The 13,796-nt window shown below is 37.7% G+C and overlaps 2 protein-coding genes across 2 annotated transcripts; one reads left to right on the forward strand and one right to left on the reverse strand.

Annotated features, from left to right (window-relative positions):
- Nucleotides 1-5,078: 5,078 nt before the first annotated feature.
- On the forward strand, nucleotides 5,079-6,053 carry LOC306831191 (olfactory receptor 2F1-like; the record flags this gene model as incomplete). Its single annotated transcript, XM_079355139.1, has 1 exon — nucleotides 5,079-6,053. One exon carries the CDS (start codon nucleotides 5,079-5,081, stop codon nucleotides 6,051-6,053), a length of 975 nt encoding a protein of 324 aa, XP_079211265.1.
- A 1,197-nt stretch (nucleotides 6,054-7,250) lies between these two features.
- or6at1 (odorant receptor, family 6, subfamily AT, member 1) lies at nucleotides 7,251-13,034 on the reverse strand (the record flags this gene model as incomplete). The annotated part of the gene is made up of 4 exons (XM_079355140.1): nucleotides 7,251-7,415; nucleotides 8,028-8,690; nucleotides 9,299-9,489; nucleotides 13,022-13,034. The coding sequence occupies 4 exons, from the start codon at nucleotides 13,032-13,034 to the stop codon at nucleotides 7,251-7,253; spliced, it is 1,032 nt and encodes a 343-aa protein (XP_079211266.1).
- Nucleotides 13,035-13,796: the final 762 nt, after the last annotated feature.

Raw genomic sequence — 13,796 nt, forward strand, 5'->3', positions numbered from 1 at the left:
ACTCATTTTATATCATTTGATACGACAGAATAATCTGTAATCATGTTGTGCAAATCAAGTGCAGGATGGGATCATATGGTTTGACCTTTTGGACTGTTCAGACAAAAACAAAAACACGATGCTGAGGAAGACTGAATGCTGCTTTACTTACAGTATGTAAAATGTTGAGTGCATTAGATACTGTCTAGTGATCTTTATACAAGTTTTTTTCTGATTTGTCTTGATAAACTATCGGTCATATGTTTGAGGGTAATTGCATAGTAGATTCATGCCACAAGTATTATACATCACTTGGTTTACAGGTGAGGTCACTAGAGAAACCTTTTTTCGGTCCTGAAACATTGCAGAGGTGAGAGGTGATCCTGTGCTTTCAAGATGTTCAATTCTTTCTACATTCCTTTGCATTGGTGGGATTTTTGTATTTTCCTGTCTGGCTTACTTTTTCAATATCTGCAGATGTTTCAGAATGCAGCAGCTGGACTTCTGACAAGAGTGTGTAAATATGAGCATACGACTTCTACTGGGCTCCCTTGTAAGGTTGGAGATGATTTTAGGGCAGTTCTTTTAACTAATAAAATAGTTAAATGTGTTTTATGTACGTAGTTTGACATTCAGCTCCATTCAGTTATGAGTGAGTCAGGTAGCTAGTTGCTTTTTGTTTTATTCACCAGATTGAATAAGGAGTGAAAACTACAAGGCAAAAGAAAACGCACAGATTACTGTCACTACCAAAGTTCTTTATAAAGAAACAGAAATTAATTAACTAACTAAAAATAATCAATAGTGATCCAAATATAAAAAAAGGAAATGGTTAACTGTCGCTAATGCTGAGCTATACAAGAAGCAATACATAACACTGATACTTTAAATACATACTGCAACCACATGCTAACAAAACAACAAAAGGCAAATGGCATTGCATGGTAATTCAACATACAGCCGCTGTTGTCATAAGCGCGATAAGTCGTACATTAACATTTAGGACTACAGGAAGAACCTTCAACTTCCTGTTTCCTTCTTAAGCAGGGCACTTCCTGATTTCTCTATAGATAGGTCACTTCCTGTAGCAGTCCCTGACAGGCCAACAGGGGATGCCATAGCACATGTTCAAAGGTAAAGCGCAACATAATAAGTGGCTTATAATAAAACCTCTGTATAAAACAGGTCCTCTCTTCTCTTCCCTCCATCTTTTGAAAATGTCATAAATTACGCATAACCGAGTGAGGCGGGGTGCAAGCTGTCCAACGGAACAAAACTGAGGCGCTGACGGAATATAGCATGCGCAAACTCTGTGGACATTGGCAGTCAGTCTCTGGCTTGACCGGGGGTTGGTAACCCGTGCTCCCACTCGAGTGGCTTCCTGTGATTTTACTCCTTACAAAGTTGTTTTAATCTGAAAAAAATGTGCAGTCCATAAATGAATAGCCATAGGCATTTCAATTATATTTAACATTTCTTGAAAGTTAATGCACTTCATACTGTGATACTTTGCTTCAGCAGCGTTGTGCTCGGTGGCACCTTTACGTGTCCGCCTGTAGAAGAGAAAAAGAGCATTTGTTTGACCTGTTGTGTAAAGTAGAGCAGGGCAAGTTTTGTTGTCGCTAACGATTTATCAGGCATCAGAGCATTGATCTTCGATCTAAAAAAAAAAAGACATCCAGGAATGAAAGAAGACAAAAAGTGACAAAGGTGCTTCTCACACACAGATCTCCAGGGTGCTGCCTTCCCCACTGGAATGTTTAAACCTTATAGTGTTAATTAGCTCAAATATGCTAATATCTGATCCCAACGTATTCCTGTGTGCTGTACAGGCAGACAGGTAACAAGTGATGGAGGAGTTGCTGCTTCAGTTCATTGTTGTTTGTCGGTGTGTGCAAATGTCACCATGTCTTGCGAGTTTCCCTTGTGACTCCCTGTTTCACATTTTGGACTTTATTTTCCAATACTAAGTTTTTGCGTTTTTGTTTTAAAATAAATTGTCTTTGTTTGTACTGCAATTGGGTCTAGTTTCTGTCCTCCGCCATGGCTCATCAAAACCCGGCTCTCTGTTCCTCCAAATAAATCGCATAACAAGTTGGTAGATCAGATAGATTGAAAAAATAAACAGATAAATTACAAGCAGTATAAAGTTAGCTGACTAATGACAAAAGGAAACTGTGAGGAGTTAGCTCAGACACATGCAAGTATATTAAATTATTGGTTTGAAAAATAATGACTTAATCAATCTAAGAACCAACCTGCCCACTTTACACCCAATGACAGAAGACTTTCAGAAACATAAATAAAAAAAATCTGATTTTTTTTTTCAGAAGTAATGTCTAATACTGGTCAAATAGAGTTGATAATTTGAGAAAAGATCATAAATAATATAGTAAGAAGCTTTTTGTGGATTTCGGTTTCCAGGGGCTTTAAATAACAGGTAGCCACACCTTTCATCATGACCTGCTTTATTATTTCATTATTTTGGATTTAGTAATTAAAACCAAGCCCAGACCCAAATACTGATGACAGTTTCTTAAAGGCAGAATGTGCGACATTTTACATTTAAATATAACAGAAATTCACTATATCTTCGACAAATACCTCTGAGGCATGTCTATGACAATGTTTGCGCTGTGTTTACATTGTGTTTACATGGACAGGATCTCTTCCCCTTGGCTGTAAACACGAGAGGAGAAAAGTTGGAGGTCTGTTACTGTAGGCAGTACAGTTTGTTTTTGGTTTCATGCTAGTAGTGAAGGGTGACATCTCCTGGATCAAAAGGTCACAAATTTTTTCTTTGAGGGACATACAAAAGTTAGACAAGTGCCTCTGCTGTGTGTTCAATTTTAGGGTTTGCTTGGCTAGAACCTAATCCATTCAAGCCATTGCTCCCTACACTTTTTTCACAAATGCCTGATCAATATGGAACCAAATGGATCAAATCTGATTCTTACTTATAACTCAGAGGACTCTTTCCAAATGCAACGTGATTTTCACAGAGACACGGAAGGAAAGCACTCAATTATGCATCTATTGAGTTTGCCAGTTTAGCTGACAGGACATCAGACTCTGGTAGAATCGGCTGCGGTCTGTACATCTATAAATAACTCCTGGTGTACAAACACGGCTATCATCAACAGACACTGTTGTCCAGATCTAGAAGTCACGCTACTTACATGTATGCACGTCGACTTACTTTCACAATTTCAATTAAGAAGTGGAAATTTAAACGTTTTATGTCTTTTATTCCTTGGTCATTACTTTTTAAAGGCCCTCATAAAACGGAACTACGACAGTATCTAACCACTGTGTCATAACGTATTTGAAACAGAAACGATATTGAACCAATCACAATATTGTAGATGGGACATAACGTTGGGATGGATTTGACTGAAATATTCACATAATGCATAATTGAACAAATAATGCCAGATAAACAAATATTTCACACAGGATAGCGGGATTAAAACCGGGGAAATGTATTTTTTATTTCAGGAATCTGTTGCGTCAGTTTGATACTAATGATAAATGAATTAATTAAAAACAGGAGAAAGACAAACTACAGTGAGCAATGACAAACAAATATTGACAACACACCTGTTAATGTTCATGCCAAGTTGTCAGCAACAGTTTCCTGGACACCATCACCTGGAGCAATAATTACTCCCAGTCAACTTATTAAAGGTGTCAGTCAGTCAGCGTCTCAGCAGACTGCAGGAGGTTCACATCATCAGAGGTAACGTAGACATAAACACACACACAACGATGATGTCTTCTACAGTGAGTGTTGAATGTTTCCGCTATCTTTTTAAGACAGACAACAATAAAAAATGCTTCCAGTAATGGACAGCTGTGAGTTCATGGAAACTTGTTTTTGCTGAATGTTTAAGGCTTATTTTTGATCAAAATGCGATAACATGTCTGTCTGTTGACTTTAATTTCACAAGTTCATATTATATGACTTAATTTAAGACTATGAATTGTCATTTCATATTGCATATAAGCTTCCATCCACACAATGACAAGTGTTTGAAAATAACTGCTGAGCATGTTGGTTTAAGTTTGGTTGCATGAAACAAGGAACATTGTTAAAGCTAGAACTGAGGATATAGACGTTACTAATCTGATTTCAAATCAAATCAAAATGAAGAATTTGTGGATACAAAAGTAATTCACATTCAAAGATTTCTCAAAAGTTGCATATAAGGGCAGCTGCTTTCAGTGGAATTTAAGATATGCCCAAAATAAAGTTCAGTAAAGTTATTCAGAAATATCGTCACAGACCATTTAGCCTGTGTGTGATAGGCTTTTTCATGATTTCACTTGATGTTTAAGTTTCTGTATTTCTCTGTATTTCACTTCTTTTTCATACAGAAATCAGTTTTTTGTATGCAACAAAAACTCAAATCTTCCAAAGTGTATTAGTCTAATTTTCTAGTCATAACATTTCAAATAAGCCACATTCATCTGACAAGTCCAGATCTTCTTTCAAGATATCCCAAGAAAATAAATGTGCCTAAAATGCTTATTTTCAGCAAGAAAAATCATCTTGTCTCTTTCATTAAGATGTACTAAATATATTACGACTTATTTTTTTGCTCATATCTTTAATTGGGATGACCATCATTTGTTTTTCATCAGTTTTGTGACTGTTAAACTCTTTAAAGATAAATAACTTTATCATGCATGAATTTATATTGTCTGTGTTAGACAATGAAATGAGAAAAAAAAATATTTTGTAATATTCACGAATGGATTTTGAGCCAAGATTAATACATCTATCTCAAGGTCTATCTCTGTAGGGATTCTTTCAGTAATGTTGTCAGACACTTACAAATAGAGAGTAGCAGAACGGTCTGTTCCTATTTTTCATTGAAAGGGAAAGTTCTGTACAGCTCTCAATGAACAACTTTTTCCTGTCTTGGTCCTGCACCTATTTATTTTTGCTTGTTTGTGCACACACTTGTCTTTTCCCATATGTTTCATTTAGACAACTTAATGTTTAACAAAGAAAAAACATGAATGAGCATTGACGATTAAACACAGTGTTGTACTTCTCTGTTTATGTTCCCCTTCAGGGTCCCTCCCTCTGAAAAATGGAAAACGAAACTTTTAATGCAGATATCATTTTCATCGAGGGGTTAAAGGTCAGCCCAAAATCCACTGTTCCTGCCTTTATTCTACTCCTCCTCAGCTACATCTTCATCTTGGTGTCCAACATTAGCCTTGTGGTCCTGATCTCCATGGAGAGGAGCCTGCATGAGCCCATGTATCTGCTCTTCTGTAACATGAGTGTTAACGACGTGTTTGGGGCCACAACCATTATTCCTCGCCTGCTCAGTAATATTTTCTCTCCGATCACAGACCGCTACATCCACTACATCGACTGTGTGGTTCAGGCTTTTTCTTCTCATTTTCATGCCGGCACGTCTCACGCGGTTCTTATGGTCATGGCTTTTGATCGTTTTGTGGCTATCTGCAGCCCTCTCCGATACGCTAGCATCATGACCAACAGGATGGTGTTGAAGCTGTCAGTGGCGGCCTGGTTGGCGGCGTTCATTTCTGTCGCCATACTCCTTGGTCTTACAATCCGTCTGACTCGCTGCAGACGGATTATAATAAACCCGTTTTGTGATAACGCCTCTTTGTTCAAACTCTCCTGTCAGAATCTCTTAATCAATCACATCTACGGCCTAGGCAGCGCCGTGGTCATCCTGGGCTCCTCCCTGGGCAGCATCACGCTCACCTACATGAGGATCGCCATGGTGTGTTTGAGCAGTAAGAACAAGGTGCTGAACAGCCGGGCGCTGCAAACCTGCGCCACACACCTGGCTGTTTACATCATTATGTTGGTGGCCTCTTTCACCCCCATGATCATGCACCGCCGCCCTGAGTGGGCAGACAGCGGGAAGGTGTCGTCTGTCTTGTTTCACGTGGTACCCCCCATCCTCAACCCACTTATTTATGGGCTGCAGTGCAAAGAGCTCAGACACAAGATCATCAGCTTGTTTCAAAGGAATAAAGTCGCAGACGCTAAAACTCTCACGCACGTACAAAGTTATAATAAATAACTCTTTTGAGGTCACTAAAAATTGCATCTCATTTGATACTGTATCTGCTCAGTCTCAAAGTCTCATTTTCCCTGGTCTTTCCCTGGTCATGCAAAAATGTTGTCCAGTCACAGACCCGCCCAAAAGTTGTCCACATAAAGATGATTTGCAATGAGGGTAGAGGGAATCTTTTCAAGGTTTAATTTGATGCCAGAATTAAAAAATGTAATAAATGTCTAATTTTCTGCAAAACAAAGCTTATTCACTGAATGAAGTAAGACATGTCATGAGTAGCTGCTTTAAAACCAACTCCACACATGACAGTCCCAGTCTCATTAAAAGAGTGGTTGTATTTATAATAGAGATTTCAAGTAATATTTGAAGACTTTTTTAAGAGATTGTTTATACACAGTTGGAGTTGTTGTTCTGATCACTGTTACTTTGCATGTCAAATTTCTTATAAATACTTTTTTTTCTCTATGTGCCTTTTAGTTCTGGTGTTTATAAAAAAAATTGCAATAAGAAAAAAATCCTTGTAGTATATTTCCATGTGGATATGTAATATATCTATCCTTTTTTTTTCTTGGTTAATTTGTGATGCTTCAGGCAGCTCCTCCCTGTGTTCTTAGAGAACCTACTGTATGTCCACGTTGCTCCCTTTTTACAGTCCTTATTATCTGGTGACTGGTATAAACATTTTTAAGGCAGACGAATACTAGAATAAAAAAATGCTCTATTATAAGTACGGATTGTTTGCAATATTTTTACAATATGCAAACTATATTGCCTCTTAGTGGCTTCAAACTCTTTTTTAAAACAAATCCATGTTGTAGATAAGCATGAAAAATATTTGTTGGAGATTAAAAAACTCAAAACATGTCAAACAAATGCACGGTTAGACAGTAAGACTTTTAATGATAAAGGTTTATATATAAATATGGAAATGGAAAAACACGTTTCCCAAGGGACTTTTGGTTCACATATTTGAGCCTTGAATTCAAGTTCAATAAAGTTGGATTGGGTATACAGCTAAATAAACAGTTGATACATGCAATTAACAATTCAAAACTGCTACTTGGAATAATATTCTTTTTTTTCTTTTTACTTTTTTTTTTTTTTCTTAATCAAGAATGTGCATAAAACAGCTCAGGGCTCAGTTTATTTCCCCTTGTAGTTTGTAGTTGTCCAGCTAACCAAGCAGCAGGTTTTATTTCCTGGTCAGGACTCTGAGTGGATGTCTTTCTTCGGTAACACAGCCACAGATCTGAGTCTGCTTAGGGTCCTTCTGATGGACTCTTTGAGCTCCCTATTCCTCAGACTGTAGATAATTGGGTTCAGAAAAGGAGTCAGAGCGGCATACAGCACAGCCACAATGATACGAACCTAAAACAACACAAGAAAAAACAATATTTTAGTACAAGTAAAAGTGATTCATGGCTATCATTGCATTCCACCTGAGAGACTATAGAGTTTGTACTTAATTATCCTTGTGATAGTACGAATTTCTGTGAATGTTCAGTTTGGTTACACTTTGTAGAGGTGACTTTGCTGTGAGCAGACTACGATCTATTTGGAGAAGCTATGACCATATTTGAAGAGAAGAATGTCATTAGAGGTATTCTAAAAGTATAAATGTATGGCCTCAGTTGACAATGGAATGAGGAATTGTTCTTCAAATAGAGGTTTGACATTGTAAGGGTAAAGGTGATGTGATTCTCCTGACCATGTATAGAAATATCCAAAGTGGGAAGGAATTTATGACATCTGTTGAACAGTATATAATGGCTCCACAATGAACATTAAAGGGTCTATCTCTCAGCCTGCACAGAGTCTCAGTGTTGTCTGTTAGATTAGAACCACGGCCGTGATATGCTGCGTTAATATTATCCAGTCTGTTGATAGATTCAGTTTTAGGGACAGTTATATTATTCAACCCATCACCTTGTGAGAAGTCAAAGGTATAAGGTACTCAAAGCTAAAGGACAGGTCACTTACTTCTGGCGAAAAGTTTCCCACTCTGTACGAGATGTAAACAAACGATGCAGAGCCATAAGAGATGGAAACCACAGTCAGGTGTGCGGCACACGTTGCAAAGGCCTTCAGCCTCTGACTGACACCCTTCTTTGAGATGTCAAAACCAATCAGGATGTAGGAGGTGAGGATGAGGACTCCGGTGCACAGTAGAGACACCAAGCCGAAGGAAAGGGACACGATGTTGTCGACAGAGGTGTCGCCACACACCAGCAGTCTTACAGAGGACGGGTCACACCAGCCGTGTCTCACCACGTTAAGGCCGCAGTAAGAGCGTTGCCAGGCCATGGAGCAGGGAAAAATGGTACAGAATGCGCCGAAACCCCAGGCCCCTGCGATGAGGAGAAGCCGGACGTGACGGGTCATGACAACAGTGTAGCGCAGAGGATTGCAGATAGCTATGTAGCGGTCATACGCCATGACAGTCAGAATGGCTCGTCCTGTAACAGCTAAGTGAATAAAGAAATACATTTGAAGAAAACAGCCAGGGACAGAAATGGTTTTCCTTTGTGTCAGGAAGCCAGACAGCATGTTTGGGATGGTCGTGGACGTGTAAACGATATCCACAAAGGAAAGGTTGCAGAGGAAGAAATACATGGGAGAGTTGAGCTTCGGATCAGTTAATACCTGAAAGAGTAAAGATAGTTAGTCATGGTTACGGTTGTTAAAGGTCCCATATTTGGCTTTTTCTGGTTTTATATGCTCTTTAGTTTATTTTCCAGGTGTATTGTGCATGATTAGGCAAATCTATTTGTACAAATTTAAAGTCTGAGTAAACACGTCTTCTCCTACGTCCTCAAGTTAGCGGTTGCTGATGTAATGCTCGGTCCCTAGCCGCCCCGAATGAAATTTGCCAGTGTGTTGCTTGCAAGTGTGATCCAAGCCCATTGGCTTGTTGTAGCAAGACCAATCTCGTGCTGCACGCCCATGTGACATTCGTGCTGAGTGACCAATTACGGCATGGCGGAACAGCCCAACAATCAGATCAGACTAGGCCCACGTGGGGACCGTGATCGTGGGGGAGTCAAAGCATTGCAAACAGGCAGGTGAAAGACACTGCATGGGGCACCAGTACATGAAAACAGACACTTTTTTCGAACATAAGCAATTGTGAATATACTTTATACTATAAATTAGATATATGAACCCTAAAAAGAGCATAATATGGGACCTTTATTATTTGATCTTTGACATGATACACTAGTCAAAATTCCATAAACTGTTTTATTTTGTACCACAAAGATGATCATGCAGTTTCCAGCAAGGATAATGATGTAGCCCAGCAGTAGAATGACAAAAAGGATAATCTTCTTCTCCCCGAGGTTGGTGAGGCCCTGGATAATAAAGTAAGGGACGCCATCGGTTTCCCAGGTGTTGTTTACAAAGTTGGATCTTTGATTGGTTGCTGACAAGGGAAGGTGTAAACCTGAGATAGTAAAACAATGAGTATTTAATCACAGTAACCAGAGAGTTTTAAAGGTTGATGTCTAACAGATACATATCAAATTTCACCCTGGATCACGCCTTAACACATTCAACAAGATGCGATTAAAGTCCACCATTTCAGCTGCAGTGGAAAATAACACTCATTTAACATTAAAAAAAAATCCCAGACATCTCACTGAACGGGTCAAAAGTAATATGCAATTTATGTCAGCCAGATTTAAAATATTAGATAAATTGAGTTTGAGCTTTCCACCTCTGAGCGAAACATAAAGGCACAGCTAATCAGACTGAGTTAACTACAGTTTTGAAGTGTGGAATCAATCACCACAGACAACTTAAATCCAAGAAGTTAGATGGTAGGTTAATAGGTGGACACTGACTTCGAGCCAATTAACATTGTGGGAGACTCTGGTCTAAGAGAAATTGTTTCTTAAAATATGTTAATGAATAGAAATAAACACTTCCTATGACAAAAAACTATAAATGTGATCTACTGGTATTTTAGTTTATTAAAAAAATGTAAAATCACCAATTTTGCACATGAGCTGGCAAAAAATGTCTCTTGGTGCTGAGTTTCCAAAGGCTCAGGTAACAAGAGTATAAAAAAATGGTTTGCGAATCATTATTTGTTACAAAATGTGTGCTGACTCCTAATCTCTGCGCCCAGATTTTTAAATCTACAACTGACCTTTTGTTTTTGTTATGAGCCTTCAGGGCTCTGTATCCTGAACTACATGGGTATAAACTTATTATTAGCGCAAAAGTACAAGTGGGACAAAAAAAACTAAATGTTGTAAACTCTCTCCCATTTGTACCCTGGTTTCTAATAATCTCATACTTCCCCAGATTCACAAGATTTATGAATTTACAAATAAATTATTACGTGTAGAAAAAATACACTTTAAAAAAATTGTCCTGTAGATCAACAAGCAAAATATTTTAATGCATGTCAAGCCTTTGACATTTAAACATATTAACAGTTGTGCAAATTAAAATGAAATGAAAACATTTCAGGATTACAATAAATGCAGGTTTTGTTGAATAATGATGATGAAATTTTTTAACTATAAATGGCAAGAAAACGATTAATACTGTGTTGAAAAGAAACATAATTTCTTTTAAATTGTCTGTTGTAAAAGAAGCCTTTTTCAGACTTTTTTTTGTCATTGCATTTAAAAAAAAACTGGAAGTTATCCTATCAGCAATTCTATCGAACTGGAGCAGTTTCACAATGAATACATGCACACAAAAGGATTCCCAATTGTATTTGAAGATATAAATGACTGTTAAATTTGTTTTTAAAAATCAATGCGAAAACATTTTTTGTCTGTATAATTGTTAAAAAAAATGAAATAATTAAGATGTGCAAACTAATTTATGATGCACATTGAATTATTATTGCAATGGATATCGAAAAATATTTACATTTAAATATGCTTGTAGTTTTTTTAAAAAACTAATATTTGGATGATGTGGTCTTTATATACAAATAGTTTCACAAAAAGTGAACTTATGAACTTAATTTCTGTGTTAATATTTCTGACTACTCAGCCATGGCTTGTTTTGCATAACACAACTTTTTCTCAATGGGGAATCATCTCTGACTAACCAGATGTCTCCCTGCCTTTTAATGGAAATAAGCTGTCATTTATATATCAATCCCAAAATACATTTGTGGGTCATTCGGTTTGCATTCATTCATTCATACAAATACAAGTAATTAAAAACAGTATTGAAAAGTCACATATAGCCCAGTCAAAAAAAGTGTCATTATGTTGAAAGATATTGCACTTCAGGTCAATGTTGCCTTTCTCACAACTAAGATTCAATTTGTTATTGTTCTACAAGACATCTTCAAATTTCAAATTCAAAATATCACCAATACCTTTGGGGCTTTCAGTATAAATATAGAACGGCAAAAGTTCCATCTCAAGCAGCAGAAACAGGAGATATGCTGATGTCAAATATGTATCTATAAACACACAAAGGTAAAATGTTTTCACTGTGAAAGAAAGATTTCTGTGAATTACTCTGTGCAAACACCAAGAGAGCAAACATGTCTAAATATAAGACATAATAATCATTTTAAACCTTTTAATAACGGTACTTCTTTATCAAATTTAGCCTTCAGAAAATTGAAAATATCGCAGTATGGCTGTTTAAGTATTTGAAGAAATCTGAACATCTTACCTGAATGTCTGGATCAGCCTCATCGAGTTTATTCTTACATTTCAGGCTCAACTGATCTATTTTATAAAATCATAGTGAGACTAATCAACATTAATTAAACAAAGTTACATCACATTCTCCACATTAAAACATTTTAATTGTACAGATAGTACATATAATTCAAAAGGGACCTATTTTTTAGACCTTTGTGGCTTTTAACAAGCATAAAAACAGGGATCCAAGGGAACAGGCTTAGTGTTTGACCTTCTCATCAGAGATTCATTATAGACGATTATATAGTTAGGCTCATTACAGAGATTCATTACTTTAATTGCTCATGCCTGTTTGTCTGTGTGAACAAGTGGTTCTATCTACGTGTTGTACAACTGTAATGACAGTTTATACTGTTGATTGTCTCTGCAGAAGTTAGACAGATATTTAAAATAATTCAGAGTTCACTTATGGGTAACATCTTAATAAACGCATTTATTTGTATGCATTTTTTTTTTTCACTTTTGCTGTTCTTGAAACATTTAAAACAAAAGAGCCAGACTGTTGTTATCATGCCAACAGCTGAGGGAACCTTACACTTTGCAAGAGACTGACCATCACCATTTGTACTGGCATAAATCAAGCACCTGACACAAATATTCCTCCTTCATTGTGTATTTGAGTCCAAACTTACAAGCTCCAATAACTTCCATGTAAAAGTTGAATATTTTACTTAAAGAATAATATGCAAAAATAAAACGCTTCATGATGTCACCGTATTTTGCGTTTTAATATTGTGAGAGTAATCTCTGAACATCAGGGAAAATATTGTTCTTTAAATCTATAAAATCAGTATTAGTGGGAAAGGCAAATGAACATATAGTATTTTCGAGTTATAGCAGATGAATCTCAATATAACAAAAATTACATTTGGTTTATAAGAAAAGCTCGGCATTTAACAGGGCCTCTCTTTTCTTCCCTCCATCTTTTGAATGAATTGTCATACATACTAAGGAGGTGCGAGCTGCGTCCTATGTGGCACGGGCGCTCAGGCCATTGTTGCGCACCAGACAGCTGGACAACACTGTATCTGATCAGACATAAACGCCCGAGCAAGAGGTCTTGAATACGTGGGTGCAAGCGGTGGTGAGGTCCCCAGGGAAGAGAAGAACATGATAGGGAGAGGAGCTCATGGACAAGCTGGGGCAGAGATGTGTGGGGCTTTACTGTGTACCACATACTGCCCCCTGTATGTATTGTCTGGGGAAAGCACCCACAAAATGCAACGAGACATTCATCCACAGTCATGTGGGAGCCTGGATTGTAAAGAGAGGGTAATCGCTAAAACCTACTTGCCCCATACATTCACGCCCTGCCTTGTTTCTTTGCCATCAAAGTGTGTGACACAGGAGAAAATGTGTTTAGAGACATGGTGGCTTCAAATATTGCCCTTTCAGTGTCTGCAGCCCAAAAGCTTGCTTCTTCGCAATTTGATTTGTACAAATATCAGCAACCCAATGTCAGCCTGAATGAGGGTCACATCCAGTATATGCTTTTCCATTGATGGTGTTATGAGAGTTCAAATGCTGATTTTAAGTCTTGGACATGGCTGACAGCGTATCTGGTGGGGCCTGCAACCATTTTGACGACACTAGCCATACTTATACCTGGTTCACACGGCAGGATTTTAAAATGATCAGCCCTTGTTTAAATGTAGTTTGGCGAATCGCTTGAAGACATCTAAATGACCATCCTCTGGGAATCACTTGATGCCGTTGAGTCCACCAGCACTGAACCCTTAAATGTTAAATGGATTGATATAGTGCTCTGGTTACTCAAAGCATTCATACATTGCATGTCACACATACCCATGTAGAGCAACGACAATACACTGAGCCAACGCTGCCTTAAGCCAGATGATGGATTTGGAGTCGATATCGTTGGCAGCATCAACAATTTCTATTCTGCCACATGTTCATTCAGAAAATTGCTAAATGAATATATGCAATGATGGTGGATTACTCAGTCAGTAACTCAAAACTTCTGGGGGCGCGGCTTGCTGCTGACCCTGTGCTCTCCATTTATTATTTATGTTTTTAGGGAGCCCAAGACAAATGTTCACCTCTG

This window comes from Symphodus melops, assembly GCF_947650265.1.
Source record: "Symphodus melops genome assembly, chromosome: 11".
NCBI lineage: Eukaryota > Metazoa > Chordata > Actinopteri > Labriformes > Labridae > Symphodus > Symphodus melops.